This window comes from Notamacropus eugenii, chromosome 2 (genome assembly GCF_028372415.1).
Source record: "Notamacropus eugenii isolate mMacEug1 chromosome 2, mMacEug1.pri_v2, whole genome shotgun sequence".
Lineage (NCBI taxonomy): Eukaryota > Metazoa > Chordata > Mammalia > Diprotodontia > Macropodidae > Notamacropus > Notamacropus eugenii.
In genome coordinates, this window is record NC_092873.1 from 25,323,938 (window position 1) to 25,339,276 (window position 15,339).

The 15,339-nt window shown below is 52.8% G+C and overlaps 1 protein-coding gene across 2 annotated transcripts in view; it reads right to left on the reverse strand.

Moving 5' to 3' along the window:
• KCNQ1 (potassium voltage-gated channel subfamily Q member 1) overlaps nucleotides 1-15,339 on the reverse strand; it is a 319,334-nt gene that overhangs the window by 240,668 nt on the left and 63,327 nt on the right. Inside the window, exon 2 of one of the 2 annotated variants that reach the window (XM_072639473.1) lies at nucleotides 3,753-3,843. The exons of the other annotated variant lie outside the window; for it this stretch is intronic. Coding sequence (XP_072495574.1) covers nucleotides 3,753-3,843 — 91 coding nt within the window. The remainder of the gene's footprint in view (nucleotides 1-3,752; nucleotides 3,844-15,339) is intronic. 2 annotated transcript variants of the gene reach the window in all.

Sequence of the window (15,339 nt, forward strand, 5' to 3'; positions counted from 1 at the left end):
TGGTGTGTGGTATGTATATGTGTGTATGTGTGTGGTGTGTGTATGTGTGTTTGTGTGTAGTGTGTATATGTATGTAGTATGTATGTGTGTGGTGTGTATGTGTGTGTGGTGTGTTATGTGTGTTTATATGTGTCTTAGTTCGAAAATTAAAAAAAATTGTAAAGAAAAGGTTTTTAAAAAGTTGTTGGTGCCAGTGAGGGACTGCTGGCTGCTTGTATTTCAAAGCCTATGCGTGCAAGAGCTCTTCCTAACAGAAGCCCTAATAGAAGGGCTATGCTCAGGGGGCAGGGTGGGCATTTGGTTTGGTATTTGCCTTCCAGAAGGGCCCCTCATTGGCCACTGAAATGGCCAAGCAAGGTTCACAGAAACCCAGAGCCTTCGAGCTGGGCAGGAGTTTGGTGGCCACAGAGTCCGGCCTCAGCAAGGATCTGCTGCCTATTGGCCAAGTCCTTGCCTGCAGACCTCTAAGCGTGAGGGACAGCTCAGCCAAAGGCACAGAAGGTGGGAGATGGAACCGGTGCCTTCCCAAGGCATCTGTTTAATGGCCAGGAAGCTCCTTAGTGACATTGTACTCGTCTCCCTCCCTATGGGTGCTGTTCCTGATTCTGCCCTCAAAGACCAAGCAGAACAAAGCTTCTCAGTTTTCCCTGTAAGGGTCCTTCAAGAACCACAAGACCACTGTCATTTCCTACCTGAGTCTTCTCCCCTCCAGGGCCTCCTAGATCTGGAGCCTCTGCTGCCCTGGCAGCCCATGGAACATATGTTCATGATGCCCACCCCCCAACATCAGAGTGGGGATCCCCCAAGCCACTGGGTGGTACATAGAGAAAGCCCTTTGCCCCTCCTCATTGGGCTTTCCCACCCCAAAGTTCATGGTCCAAAGGCACACTCACCACTGGAGGGCTCTGAAACACATGGGAGCTCATTTTAAAAGGTCTTGGGGGTCCCTAAAATACAAACCCAGATCTCAGGGCAGAGCAGAAAACTAGAGCCCCCCCCCCAGCCATGAGTCCAGCTTAGTGTCTCCTGTAGCCACAAGAGCACATTGAACCCAACCAAAGCCCCTGTCTGCCTAGGAAAGCATTTTGGGGAGCCCCCCAGATTCTTTCCAATGCGCCCATCTCCTCTGTAAGACCAGCAGTCACGTTTCCACCCGTGCAGCTGCGGGCGCCCCTGAGGACACACATGTCTGAAAACGTGCCCGTTAACGGTCCTGGGACGGGCCCAACATTGAAACAAGATTCCTCCAAGAAAATCATTTTTTCAGGCGCACTCAGCAGAATATTTAATCCCCTTGGATGCTGCCTTTGGATCGCTGAGATCATGCTGAGATTGCAGCTTTCTGGCACCATAAAACCCTTGCTTATGAAAAGAAGGGAAAAAATATGGTCTCTCTGGGAAAATCCATCTTCGAAGGACTTTTTTCCACCCTCTCAATATTGTGTTCCCAGCATCCAGGTTGCACAAATCCACATTCCCCATCTGGGTCCCAGCCCAGCCACGGCAGCAATCCAGACCCCAGTCCCCAGGTCCCTCAGAATGCTGAGAAGGTCCAGGCCTTGGCTGGGCTCTCCTTCCTCTGAGCCCTCAGCGAGGGGGGCTCAGAGCCCCCCACATCCCACCTGCCCAGGAACAGCCTCATCCAGTGACCTCGGCTTGGGAAAGTTAAAGCTGTAGATTCAGCTCTCAAGGCTGGGAAAGCTAGCTCTAAAATGAGAAAAGAATTTCTATCTAAACCAAGATTCCCAAGGCGAGGGGGTCCCAAAACCCTCACTTGACAAGTGGAGAAACTGAGGAAGGTCAACGTGTGCAAGCTCCCAGAGACCCAAGAAGTTCACCCAAGAACAAATACACTTCTCCACACTCCCAGCCAAGGGTGCTTCTCCTTGTCCTCTGCCCCTTCCTTGGTGGGGAGACCTACTGCTATGGAGTCATTAGTATACCCCAACAAAGATTCTTCATCTGACTTCAAGGGACCTAGGGGTGAAGGATGAGTCAAACATTCAAAGGAAAGCAGCCCTTCCTTAGCCTGGGGAGGGAACTTCAGCCCCCCCCACACCTGCCTGATGGAAACAGCTCCATCTTGCCCCATCCTTTGCTTGATACTGAAGACATTCCACAAGCCAGTGAGATGCCCTTGTCCAGGACTACTGCTGCCTCTCCTGACCACATACTCTGCCCTCTCACCAGACTGAGCTCTGTCCTTCCACACACAAGGAATGCTGGGAACCCACTTCACTGGCATGAAGAGTCTAGGACAGGATCACAGGTTCCATCTCCCACCTCCGGGCCTTTGACCAGGCTATACCTCATACTGGAATGCTCTCTCCTCACCTCCACCTTTTGAAACTCCAGGCACCCTTCAAGTATGGCTCTGGTCACCCCTCCTTATACGAGACCTTTTGTGAATTGCATCTCCTCACCCCACCCCCCGCTCTCTCTCCCTTCTCTTCCTCTCCCTGTCTGTCACACACACACACACACACACACACATGCATGCACGCACGCATGCATGCACACACGCACACACATACACTGTAACTTTGTAGTTCTTTGTAGAGACTTTGTAACAATGGTCCTGTGCCCATGCTGTGTATCCCCCTACACTCATTAGTAGGGGTGAAGCCCTCTGAGTCTCCAGAACAAAAGCATTCTTCTCCTGATTTTAGAATCAGGTCCCTCCACACACGGTCTTCGCTTGTGAATACCCTCCCAGACCCCACAGTCCACCTTGGAGACATTCCTGGCTTTCTCCAGGAAGCTCCTCTTCACTCTGTTCCAGCACCTCTCAGGGGCTCCTGCTGGCATAATCTCCAGGGAAATGGGAGCAGAGGGGATAATGGAAGCAGCCTCCAGCCACTGATCCTTCCACAGGAGGGCTCAGAAGCCCAATCCTGCCCCCAACCAAACATAACTTCACTAGCATCAGACAAGACAGAATTCAGGCAGAGAGTGGTGATGGATGTAGTGGGATATTACCCTGCCCATGCCTCTACCCGATGCCAGGAGGAAGCTGGGGAGGAGTAGGGGGCACCTGGCCAGCCATCAGAGGGAAAGAACCAAGCAACACCACAAAGCCTCTTGTAAAACCCAAGGTCTCTCCCCAAAGCCTAGAGTTTAAGGAAGGAATTTGTTTGTGCATAAACCTGTTCTAGAAAGTGTCCTTTGTTCACTCAGTCCATGAACCTTGACCAGGAACCTTGAATAGGAAGGGCCTGCTCAGGCTGAGCTGTGGGAGATGTAGCCCCTGTCCCAGCCTCAGACAGGGGCATGTATGGCCACTGCCCCACTCCCTGCCTGGGATCACCAATTTTCTCTCTGTATTTCTACCCTCTCCTTGGAAATGCCAGGGGGGCCGAGTTCCAGGGGGCAGAAGCCCTGTCTCGTTCTCCTCTGTACTCCTCCCCACAGGCCTAGGCATCATGGGTAGCTCTTCCAATACCCAGAAGTTGGGTCTAGAGGTGAGATGGGGAGCAATTCTGATCCTCTCTCCCTACTGTACCAGGCTCGGTAGCTTGCACAGACTTGGCTGAAATCCTCACCAGCTGAATGTCACTGAGTCAGTACTAGGAGGTGCTAGGGGGAAGGAGGGAGGTGCTGCCCTTTAGGGCTGATGTGAGTGCACGTGAAGGGGAAGAGAGAGGGCCCCATCAAAGGTCATTGAGGCAGTGGCCAAGGATTCATGTGGCCAGATGGGCCTGGTACCACCAGTCCTCAGGGGGGATGAAGAGCCCCCATAGATGTGTACGTACCATCCAGAAGAGGGTCCCGGTAGCCAAGGCAACGTACTGCTCAATGGTGGACAGCACACTGAAGACGAGGCAGATCAGAACAATGAGGAAGCTGGAAAACACCCGAGAACAGGCGCGTGTCAGTTCTGGGTGCCGGGGCTTCCACATCACCAGGCCCACTGGCCCCTGCTTCTCCCCTGCCCTGTCAGGTGCCCCTCAGTTCAGCCCGAATTGGCGGTCCTCCCCAGTAGAGACCCCTTGTGCGGGTCCAGGAAAGTTCTGACAGCTGAGCATGAGGGCTGGCACACTGCTGCCAAGCTGTGGCCCCAGAAGTAGGCATGTATGGGCATAGGTGCACCTGCACTGGGTCAGGGGGTGGACTGGCCCTCTCAGTCCACACGGGCTCCCTCCTTCATCGGATGATGGGATGGCAGGGGCTGAATGTTTGTTCCTTTGGAGACCAACTCCAAAGGTTGGAAGATTCAATTTTATGTAGGTGGAGGAAAGCCCCATGAGGAAAAATTATGACTCCTTCCCCCACCCTCAACTCCTCATCCTCAACTTTAGATAATGTGGACAGGGGGACACAGTTCTCTCAATTCCAAAGTGTCTCATTCCAAGTCCCTGCATGAGAAGAGGGGGAAGGGGACCAGGTGGGAAGGTCAGCCCTCAAGGTGAGTTTAATGTGGATTCTGACTGGAGAAAAGGCTTCCCAGAGCACAGAGGAAAGGGGATATCATGGCAGAGAGTGACGGCCGCACCAAAGGCTGCAGAGAGGCCAAGGTCAAGATTGAGGGCGGAGAAAAGTCCATTGTATCGAGTGGCCAACAGCACCAACGCTGTCCAAGATTACTCGGCCAAACAAAGACCATTCCTTTGCTGCTTCTCTCCAGCCTCTGTGCCCTTCCCTACCCCTTGTCTGTCCATAGAGAACCATGGGTGCCATTTCTAGGACGCTCCCATTAGACTGGCACACTACATCTCAATATGCCACTCCCCAGAATGGCCACTAGGTGGCAGCAAAGACCAGACTATGGCTTGGGCCACCTCAAGGCCAGATACCCATAGGTATCCCCGCTCCAGCCCTGGGGTCCTTGGGCTTCCTGAAGGATCATTCTTGCCCTGCCCCTGGGAAGCCCTCCTCCCTTCCGCCACCTCAGCCTCTCATTCCTGGGTTCCTCATTCAGCTGAACCTCTGAGGGTGCCTCTATATGTATGAGGACAGCAGGGGGAACAGTGGGAAGCAGGGGGGCCAGGGACCATCCCCTGAGTCCTGCTCTCTGCCTGCATTCCCCTCACATAAGGGGGGGGGGGGGTAATCTTTCCCATCCAATTTCACAGACAGCTCCTCCTCCAAATCGGCCAGGGCCCCCCCCAGGTGAAGCCACCCTCTTTTAGAGCTAAGGGTTGACCTTGGCTGGAATGCCTGCTTAGCTCCTCCTGCCTGTGTGATCTAGGGCCTGTCTCTGTCCTCTCTGGACCTCAGTGACCTACAATGAGAGCTCCAGAGCCACTGACTGGCTGTAAGGGCGGCCCGAGGCCCCAGAGCCATGGGACACCTGGGGAGAGAGTCCAGAGCACATATCAAAGGTAATCTGGAAGAAAAGCTGCAGATAAGGAGAGGAGCTGCAGACCTCAGGGACAGTGAAGGGGAAACCATTTAGGTGGGGGCAGCCAGCCAAGAAAGGAGGGACTGAGGACTGAGGATTGTCCTGGGACAGGCTGGCAACCTGGGGGCAGGAGCCTCCAGGGTCCATCCTATCCTGACCAACCCAGGGGAGGCTGCACTTTCCAGGCCGTGTGGAAGGAGAGGAAGCCGGGCCCCACAGGCTCCCAAGATCCCATTTCTTCCAGGCAGAAGAAGTGAGATTTTTTCCTATTCAGGAAGAGGGCAGCATTGGATAGGAAATGGAACATTGACTGTGGAGCAAGGAAGGAGACCACAGCTTCTGGCTCCAGCATTTACTGCCAGCATGACCTTGGCTACGTCAGTCAGCTAATCACTCAGTCAGCCAACTAGAATTTATCAAGTACCTACTATGTGCCAGGGTGGGGCTCAGTTTACCCATCTGTCAAATGGGAGAAATGGGTTCAACAGATGCCTTCCAGCTCTGTCCTAGCATGCTGAGGACTGGCGGCAGTTTCAACAATCAGAGAATGCTGGCCTTCACAGCCTTCTCTCATCTTGTCCTAGGTCACCATCCCACCATGTCTCCTGCCCCATTAAGGCTGCTGCTCCCCCAATCATGCACCATTCCTGCCACGTCAGAACCTCTCTGCCTCAGGCCTTTCTCCTCTTCCCCACGCAATCACTGCCCATCTTTATTTAAGTCCGTGGGTCCTCTCCTTGGCCTATCTGCCCTTCTATCCCTCTCCCCCACAAGATGGACGGGTCCCTGAGGCTGCCCCGGCTGCAGAGTCAAGCCTGAGGCTGAGTACAAAGTAGGGGCAATGAGCCAGGAAGGTTTAGAAGTCCTTTTGGTAATACGAGGAGGAAACTGAGGCAGCTCAGAGAGGGGCAAGGGCTTGCCTAGAGTTACGCAGGTGGAAATGACAGAGATAAGGTTTGAGTCCTGGTGAGTCCATGCAGAAGGGACTCTGAGAGTACAGCTGGAATGGGGCAGGCAAGAACGCAGAAGAACAATTTGGGGGTAAGCTCCCCATAAGCAAAGGTGATCCCAGCACACCTTATATAGGGAACACAAAAACTTTTCTTGGTCCTGCCTTTCCTTCCTGCCAGTGGTAAAAACTTTCCAAGGACAAGGGCAACATTGCCCTTCTCTTGGTACGGTTTAGTGCCAGCTTATCTGATCTCTGTTTCCTGGGGCCACAGAGAAAGAAAGCTAAAGCAGGGAGAGGCCTCAACTGAATTACTTGGAGAGAAGGGAAAATTTCCTCCTGGAATGAGAAAGAGACGAGACCATTGTTTCTAAAGCTGGAAGGGACCTTGGAGATCTTCAGTTGACAGATGGGGAAACTGAGGTAACTTAGTTGAGGGATGAGACTTCCCCCTGCTCACAAGGACTCATTGTTGAGTCTAGGAATGTCACCTGTTACAACATCAAGAATAAATGGGCATCCAGCCTCTGCTCTGAGCCTCCCAGGGAGGGGGAAGTCAGTCCCAAAGTCTACAGGAAAATTAGATTCAGTTTCCAAACTGTACATTTCAGGAATATGACTGCTGCCTAAAGCAAGGTACACCCAACCCAATTTGACCCTTCTCTGCCAGTGCCTCAATGTTCTTTACTGAACCTCAGAAGCTTTGGGAGAACCATGGGTCACCAGGTCAGCTCGGGACCAGCCTCCTCTGTTTTGGGTCCTCCCTTCCATCACCAGCTCCAGAAAAGATGCTGCCCCTCTGAACCCCCAGGCTATCCTGTGTGGTGCCGATCAGGACAGGAAGCAGGATGCACCAGGCTTTGTGGCCCCTGTAAAGCTGGGACTCACTTCAAATGAGGCACCTGCTACAGATGTGGACCACTCAGCCCCAAGCCCAATGCTGTCTCCAGCACTTCTGCTAGAACCCACAAGGCTACTGGCATGGGCTTTTCTAGAGGCTCTAAGGGATGGGGGATGAGCCATTGGAGGTGCTTGTTGACTCCCCTACTGGGGTGCCCCTCCTCCCAAGTTGGCTCAGTGTACCCCAGAATTTTTAAGCAGGCAAACATGAGAGTCAGAGGATGAAGGCAGGTGAACAGGAGAGGCCAGACATATGGTCACACATGCAAACCACTAATGCCACACTGTGGGAGGGGAGGCCCAGTGGGAAGGCTGACCAGCTCCTTCCTGCCTCGGGTTGCCTCCCTGCCTGCCCCAGCCACAAGGTGCTCCCACGGTCTGGCAGGGATGGCAGAATATAGCGGAATCCCCATGCCCAGCACGCCCATTCCCTAGAGCTCTGGGGAGCATCACAGGTCTGCTTGGGTGGCCCTGGGTGACTAGCACTTCAGAAGCCTAAGCCTGAGGTCTGAGCAGAGGGCTTACCCACACCCTCTCATATACAACCACTCACACACAGCCATATCCTCAGACCCACAATCACACACCCACCATTTAATTACACAATGTACGTGCATATAATACATAGATACATATTCAGATACTTTTTGGCAAAAAGAATCCCCAACGTAGTTACAAAAAGAATGATCCTTATTAAGGGCCTACAATGTGTCACGTCCTAGGGATCCATATGAGACAGGCCCTGCCCTCTCTTTTGCCAATGAGTATCTGAGCATATAGTTTTAATTGAATGGATTACTGAAATTCTGCTGTTGTGATCATGCAATAATGACTAGGACAGAAGCCTTCCTTCTTGCCCTCCCACATACCCAGGCATCTCCCACACCTGGAATATCCTCTGCCTACCCCTTCTGGGAAGCCCTGCTCCATCAGCCAGGCCTGGCTACAACTTCCTGTCTCCTCTTGTATTCCCTGGGCCCTTGGCTTTCTTCTCATCTTGGCACAAAGAACATGGCAGGAAGCCCCACCTTCCAATTCTGCCTCCAACATGAGTCATGTGGCCCTGAGAAAGTCATCTGAGCCTCTCTGTGCCTCAGTTTCCTCATCTGTAAAATAGGAATAAAGAGGCCTGTAGCCCCTGCCTGCTGCAGGGGAGACCACACTGGGAAAGCAGCTGCCATGGGCATCTGTGAGCAACACCAGCCTTGGCAGGCAGCCTGCCCCAAAGGCACCTTGGTCAATTATTCAGGTACAGAGTGGGTGGTTGGCACAGGTGGCCCCTTCTGGGGCAGGTGTGAGCCCATTGTCTGCTTAATGGGCTTGTGTGGTGGCTGCCTCACTGTGGTGGGCACCCACAGCTGGCTTCCTGCCCAAGCCTCACTTCCCATGCCCTCCCCTTGAACACCAGGTGGTCCTAGGGCAGAGACACATAGTCCTGACTTCCTCTCTTCAAAGGAAAGGCCCAGATGTCAAAGGAAATCAGTCAGAGATGCAATGAAAAGCCTTGGGAACCACAGACTGGACTGAGATCTCAGCTGGCGAGGCCACATCCTCATGCCAAACCATCCTGGGGACCCTAAGACCCATCTTATCAGCCTAGTGGGACAACAGGACAGCCTGGGGCTAAAGCCCAGGGATGGCGTGGGGAGAGGCTGGCTAAGCCCAGCCTCTACTGTCCCAGCACAGGCCAGAATCTAAAACCTGAATCCTCCACAACCATCCCCACAGGCTTGGGGCCACAAGAATCACTGTTCCCATCTTCAAAAGAAGAAACTAAGGCACAAAACAGATAGGACAGGAGAGAAGTCTTCTGCCTCCAAGCCCAAGCTCCTTCCCCTGCAGCTCGTGTTGGGCCAAGGGGAAGATGACCGCCGTTGCTGGGAAAGTCATTTCCAAACATGGAGCCAACTCTGCTCTGCTCCTGGCCAGGGGGAAGGGAATACAGAGACAGTCTCTGCCCCTGAGGAGCCCCTGTTCCCTTAGTGCTAAGGACAAATGGAATAGTCAGAGCAGGGGGCTCACCCCCCTTCATTTTCCTGTCCCATAGCCTCTTCCAAAAGCACTCCCCTTCCTCAGTCTCTCCCCAGCCAAGTCATGGCTTCCTACCTCAGTCCTCCCAGAATTCAGCCCTCTCTGAGGTGGGGCCACAAGACTGACCCAACAAGGAAATAACAGCCTGCCCTCTAGTGTAAGGGCAATGACTGTGCTTAGCACAGTGCTGGGCACATAGTAGGTCCTTAATAAATATTCATGGATTGAAATAGTGCCTATATGCCAGGCATTATCCTAAGCACTTTACAAATATTAATTACCTCAACTGATTCTCACAACAACCCTGGGAAGGAGGTACTATTGTTAAACCCATTTTGCAGATGAAGAAATAGAGGCAGAGTTCAATGACTTGCCCCAAGGTCACACAGCTAAGTATCTGAGGCCAGATGTAAACTCTGACTTTCCTAACTCCCAGTCCAGGGCTCCACCCACCTCATCATCATCTGCCCCATCACAAGAGGGAGAGACAGACTCCTCCTCACTGGATATCTACAGCAGAGGCTGGAGGGCCACTCGCCTGGGACTGTATGAAAGTGGCTTGGGGGGTGGACAAGATGTCTTTGAGTTTCCTCTAAACTCTACAATGATAAGTCTGATTCTGCACTTGGCCCAACTCCAACAAGCTCCGGGAATGGGGACCTCACTCCCTAGCCAGTTCTCTCCTTCAGTGGCTGTCTTGCAGCCTTGAGCATTCCCTGCTATTTATAAGTAGATGTCTTTCACATGATGCCTCCAGAATGGGCCATGTGGGAAGGCAGTGTCAGCTGGGCCTGGGAGCTCTTGGGCTACAGGCTCTATGGCCTGGGTGCTCAGGGAGAGCTTCTTAGAGGAAGAGGACCTTGAGCTGGGGCTTTCCTCCTCAGACCATCCCAGTCCTCCCAAAGGCATCAGGCTAGAGTCTTTCCCCTAGGTCTCAGCCATTGTGATGACCCCACTGGAGCCCTTTCTGATCAAAATGCTGTACCAGTCATAGGCCTCCTCACATGGACAGGTTGGTAGAATTGTGGAGGGATTGCTGGATAACTCAGCCTTTATTAAGTACCTATTATGTGCTAGGAAGTGAGGTACAAAGACAAAGATAGCAGAGACAGCCCAGGCCTCCCATTAAGAAGAAGGCACAACATCTGTGACAGTTCTAAAGGACTCTGAGCCCCCACCACTGCCTTTGGCTGTTACTATGGGACAGGTGTTACACTCACAAAGTATGACTCCTTCTTTACAAGTGATGAAAGGGGTACCCAGAGATGTAGCAACTTGGGTCAGTCTGTGTCACACTGCCAGCAAGTGGTGGAGGCAGGATTCCCTCTACAAAGTCAGTAAAATTTCAGTTAAGGGCCTTTGGTTCGATTTGTCCGAAGCATGGTGGGAAATTCAACCCAGGCTGGAGTCCTCCTGCCCTCTCAGAGCTCGTGGCCTCTGATAAAGCCAGGTATGAGGAAGGGCTCTTACCTGCCAGGCTAGCCTACTGAGCACTCAGTCAAGGGTCCTCCTCTTTATCTGTCACATCCCTGAGTCACCTTGTGGCCTGAAGGAATTGTCAGGAACCCCAACAGGATTTCTGAGTCATTAGGAACTCCAGAGATCATCAGGAAGGGCCAGATCAACTAAGGAAGGCAGGTGTTGGTGGCAGGCATCCTGTGGTACAGACCAACATGGGTCTAAAATCTGAACAGATCCCAGCTTAGAGTCACAGACCTCCAAAGTTAGAAGGGGCCTTGAAGGTCAGCTCACTCCACATCCACATTGTGCAGGTGGGGACAGGGAGGACAGGGTGGGGGGAAGAGACCCTCAGCCCCCTAAGTGTCAGCCCTAAAATCCCTCTGAAGGTCACCCTGATCCCTAAGAACATGAAAAGCTGACAATGTAGAGTGGAAAACCCTCCCCACTTTTGAGCCACTGATAAGTACATCTGAGAAGCTCCTCCCAGCTCAGGCCTCCAGAGGCCTGAGGATCCCAAATGTTGTATCAACTGCCAGGTGTCATGAGGGGTCTAGCACCACAGAATCGCAATCTACCATGCAAGAGCTATGGGGGTCACAGGCTCCTAGAATCCCAGTGTCTTCCTCCTCCCCAAGATGCTGCCAATTACTATGGGGCCCAGCACAGGACATCTTGTCTCACTCGCTTGTTTTACACAAACTAGAGGAAAAGCGTTTTCAGGAGCAAGGTAAGGATCAACTGTTTGCTTGGTTTTGTCCCCAGGCTGAAGGACCAAGAAGGAGAGGTGAGCCCCAAGGCAAGCAGGGGACCTAGAGCATCCAGGAGTTCCAGTGTGATAGTTCCCTCTCTGCAGTGACCAAACCAGCCTCCCCCCAAGACCAGCAGTCTTACTCTTTCACAGTGTCTGTGGCTGTCAGCTCTAATACTGCAGGAGCCCTCCCCTAGTGCTCCTTGCCCCCCAGGGCTTCCAGCCTTGAAGGCAGCAGGAACAGAGGGCCCCCATGTCACCGTCAAGAAAATGGGCTTTATCAGGACTGAGCTGGACACATGCTCCAGCAAATGCCACTGGTAAGAATCCCTAGCACAAGCCACCTTGTTCCTCAGTCATTTAGGGCCATTTTGGCCTCATTACCAGGCAGTCAGTAGAGAAATTGAGACAATCTCCTTCACTCACTCTTAGCACAGTTTAACATTAACCAGGGCTCTCTGGAGGTTGTTGAGGATAACTGGCCAACACCAACCACAAGGCAGTTTGAGTTGAGATCTTTGATGGAATGTATCACAATCCCCACAGTGCTTGGGAGAGCAACTTGAGGAAGGCTATCAGGGTGGTAAGGAGTCTGGACATCATCCCCCTTGAGAATCCACTGAAGGACCTGGGGGTTGTGAGCCTGGAAAACAAAAGTGCACAGCGGGAGCTATCTCATGATAGTTGTGCTCATGTGTCTGAGGAGTCACTGCTTGGCCCCAGGGGCAAGAATGGGGAGCAGCGAGGAGACCCATGCAGAGGTCTGGATGTCAGGAAAAGTGAGGCAACCCACAGAGGCACAGATCATCTCCAGACACAGTGGGCTCCTAGATAGAAGCCAAACTGGACGTCAACGGGTCAGGGAAGGTGTAGAGATGTTTGCTCAGATCTGGAGTAGACAGTGGGCCACAGAAGTCCCTTCTGGCTCTGTGATTGGTCAGCATCATAATCCATGGGTCAGTCACTACTCAACAATTAAGTACCTACTGTGTACCAAGCACCGTGCCAATGGCCAGAAGCAAAAGCCAAGGAGCTCCCAGTAGGATAGAAGTAGGAAGTTTGCCACCCTCACCCAGGGTACCTGCCTCCCTCTCTCTCCCTGGGACCTTGCTGTCCTGGGACATACTCGCACACAATCATAGGTTGTGAATTCTGCCTCCAGAACGGCCTGGCACCTCCCCTAGGCAGACCCAGCTTTTCTCAATTGAATGTGACATACATTTATTAAGCTCCTTCTGTATACACGGTCCTGGCTCCACATTAAAGAAACAGATAGAAATCCCTCATCCCCAGGTGCAGGCCTCCCAGGATCAAACAAACTGTAGCTGCTGCCACCCTAGATGTTCTCCCATTTCTCCTGTCTACGTCTTGTTCTCACATAGTTGTCCGAATGCGGTATTCCCCCATTATCTTGAGCTCCCTCAGGACAGGGGCTGCCTTCTGCCCCTTTCTGGACCCCCAGTGCCTAGCAATGGGCTTGCTACACATCAGGTGCTTAAGAAACACTTGTCAACTTGAAAAGACATCCTGTGGGTTATGCTGGACTCTTACCCATAGCCTGGTCAGACCCTGCATAAGTCAGCCTTCAATGCCTCTGATGGGGACAGGGCACTCAGTGGGTTTTGACTTCTGAGAGGCAGAGACATGGGGGTGTGTGAGGCACCAACATCAGGGAAGTCAAGGGCTCTTGCCAAGGCCTTGTTGGGCCCAGAGCTAGGGGGAGGAAGGCCAGGCCCAACCTGGGAAGGGAAGGAGCCTCACACCATGCCAGACTCCCTCCCAGGGCAGACAGGAATCTCTCCCCCAGCCCCAGCACCCAGCAGTGACCCAAGTCCTTCTAGGGATGGTGAGGGCTCTACTGCAGCAGTCTCCAAAGGACATTGAGACTCCTTTCCTCAGAACATGATACCTGTGGGACAGCCAGAAGAAGAGGGGAAGGGGCCACGCGGGGCTGGCTGCCATCCCTGGTCATAATTGTTTTATGGACCTGAGGTACCACATGCCCAGAGTACAATGGGGATCTGGAGGAGATTGCAGTTGCCCCACCCACCTGCCCTGGGCTCCAGGGGCCCCGCTCAGGTTTCTCCTGACAAGGGATAGAAGCAGGGCACAGGGGAACAAGCCTCAGCCTGCTCAGGCCCAGTGAGGGCCCCCGGGAAAGCCTCAGAATGCCAGCAGCAAGCCGCCTCCAATCATGACCAAAAAATCCCAGAACTAAAGCTAGTCCTGGATAACAGATGACCAACTTTCCCCTGCTCCTCAGCAGAGACGTGGGGGCCTGGACACAGACTATTGTATACACTATCACTGTCCTGGTTGGTTTTGTCATGAGAGAGGGTTCAGTTCTAGGCTTTGGCTGAATGCTGTCCCAGGCCTGGAGAATGGGAATGGGAACACCAGAGGTGCCTGAGGCTGGGGGCCTGACATCCCTCCCAGGTGAGCTACACCTCAGAGCAGAGCCTTAGGCCCGCTGACACCCTGCTCCCAAATCCTCTGCCTTGAACCCTGCACCGGCCCATCTCATATTAGGCCTGGAGAAGCTGCGTTGAATTCTGTTTTTCACTTGACAAACCTCTGTACAAGTCAGTGAGGGCAGACAAGTATTCCTGGGGCCCTACTGTGTGCAGAGCCCCGCTCTCAATGTGGAGGAGGAGAAGGTTCCCAGCCTGGAGGCTGGAATTTTCCAGCAGGTGGGGGATGTCCCTTAAGCTGCAGGATGACAGGCCGTTGTCCTACCGACACTGCCCTGCTGGAAGAAAATGATTACAGAAGATATCCCCACCCTAAATATTCATTGTCATCTCTCGTCTACAAGGAATCAGCAGAAGCTTTCCAAGCACAGAGGCCCAGAGCGGGAGGTCAGGAGCCTGTGGGAGCAGGATGAGCCACCCATTGTCCCACTAAACGTCAGGCCTCCCTGACTCCACACCCAGCGTCAGGAGACTACACTGAACTGCCTCTCCTTGCTAACCCTGTACTGGGTAGGAAAAAGTTCTGCATTCTTCCATCACACGGAGCCCCCACCCATAGTGCTCCTATGCACACACACACACACACACACAGAAACAAAGAAGGGGTTCAACAATTATGGGTCATGGTCAAGGGGAGCCCTTGTGTCCTTCCAGCCTTTTCAGGCTTTTAAAGACCTTTCCCCACAATACCTCTGGGGGAGGTAAGCAATGAGCGCAAAGGTCACTGGCTCCATCTGATGAAGAAGGTGGTTATGGGACCCAGGGCCTGGAGTCAGGAAGACCCAGATTCAAATTCAGCCTCTGAGACTTTTTCCCTGTGCGACCCTGGGCAAGTCAACCTCGGTGTTCTCATCTGTAAAAGCTTGACCTCAGGGTTGTTGTGAGGATAATATGAAATAACTTCTGTAAAGCATTTTGCAAAGTTTATATGCATATAAATATATATATTTCTATCTGGTCTTATATAAATGTTCCCTGTTATTACTGCCTGTTTAATTATTCATTTTTTACTGAGGCTCAGAGGGAGAGAAGGTGATTTACTCTAGGTTACAGAGGTGAGATTTGAACCCAGGCCTCCAGACCCAAGGTCTGTCGAAGCTCCAATGAGTTGGCATCTGGGATGTCCTGACCAATCCTGAAGCCCTGTTTCAGCCTCAGGTCATTGTCTACAATCATTGCTACCATCATCCTCACCATGACTCGATTCTAGCAGGAAGCTTCTTGCAGGGAGGATCCAATCCCAGGGGCTCCAGAGGGGCTCGGACGGCTGTGCCTCCCCTAAGCTGCCTGCCCTCTCTGACCTGCCAAGCTTCAACAACATCCTGCCTTCTATAAATACCCCCGGTCAGTCCTCCTGTTCACGTCCTCCATGGTCCCCATGGACCCCCCTCGACAGGCGTTGCGTAGGCTGACCTCCTGCTGAAGTCAGCAGCCCCCA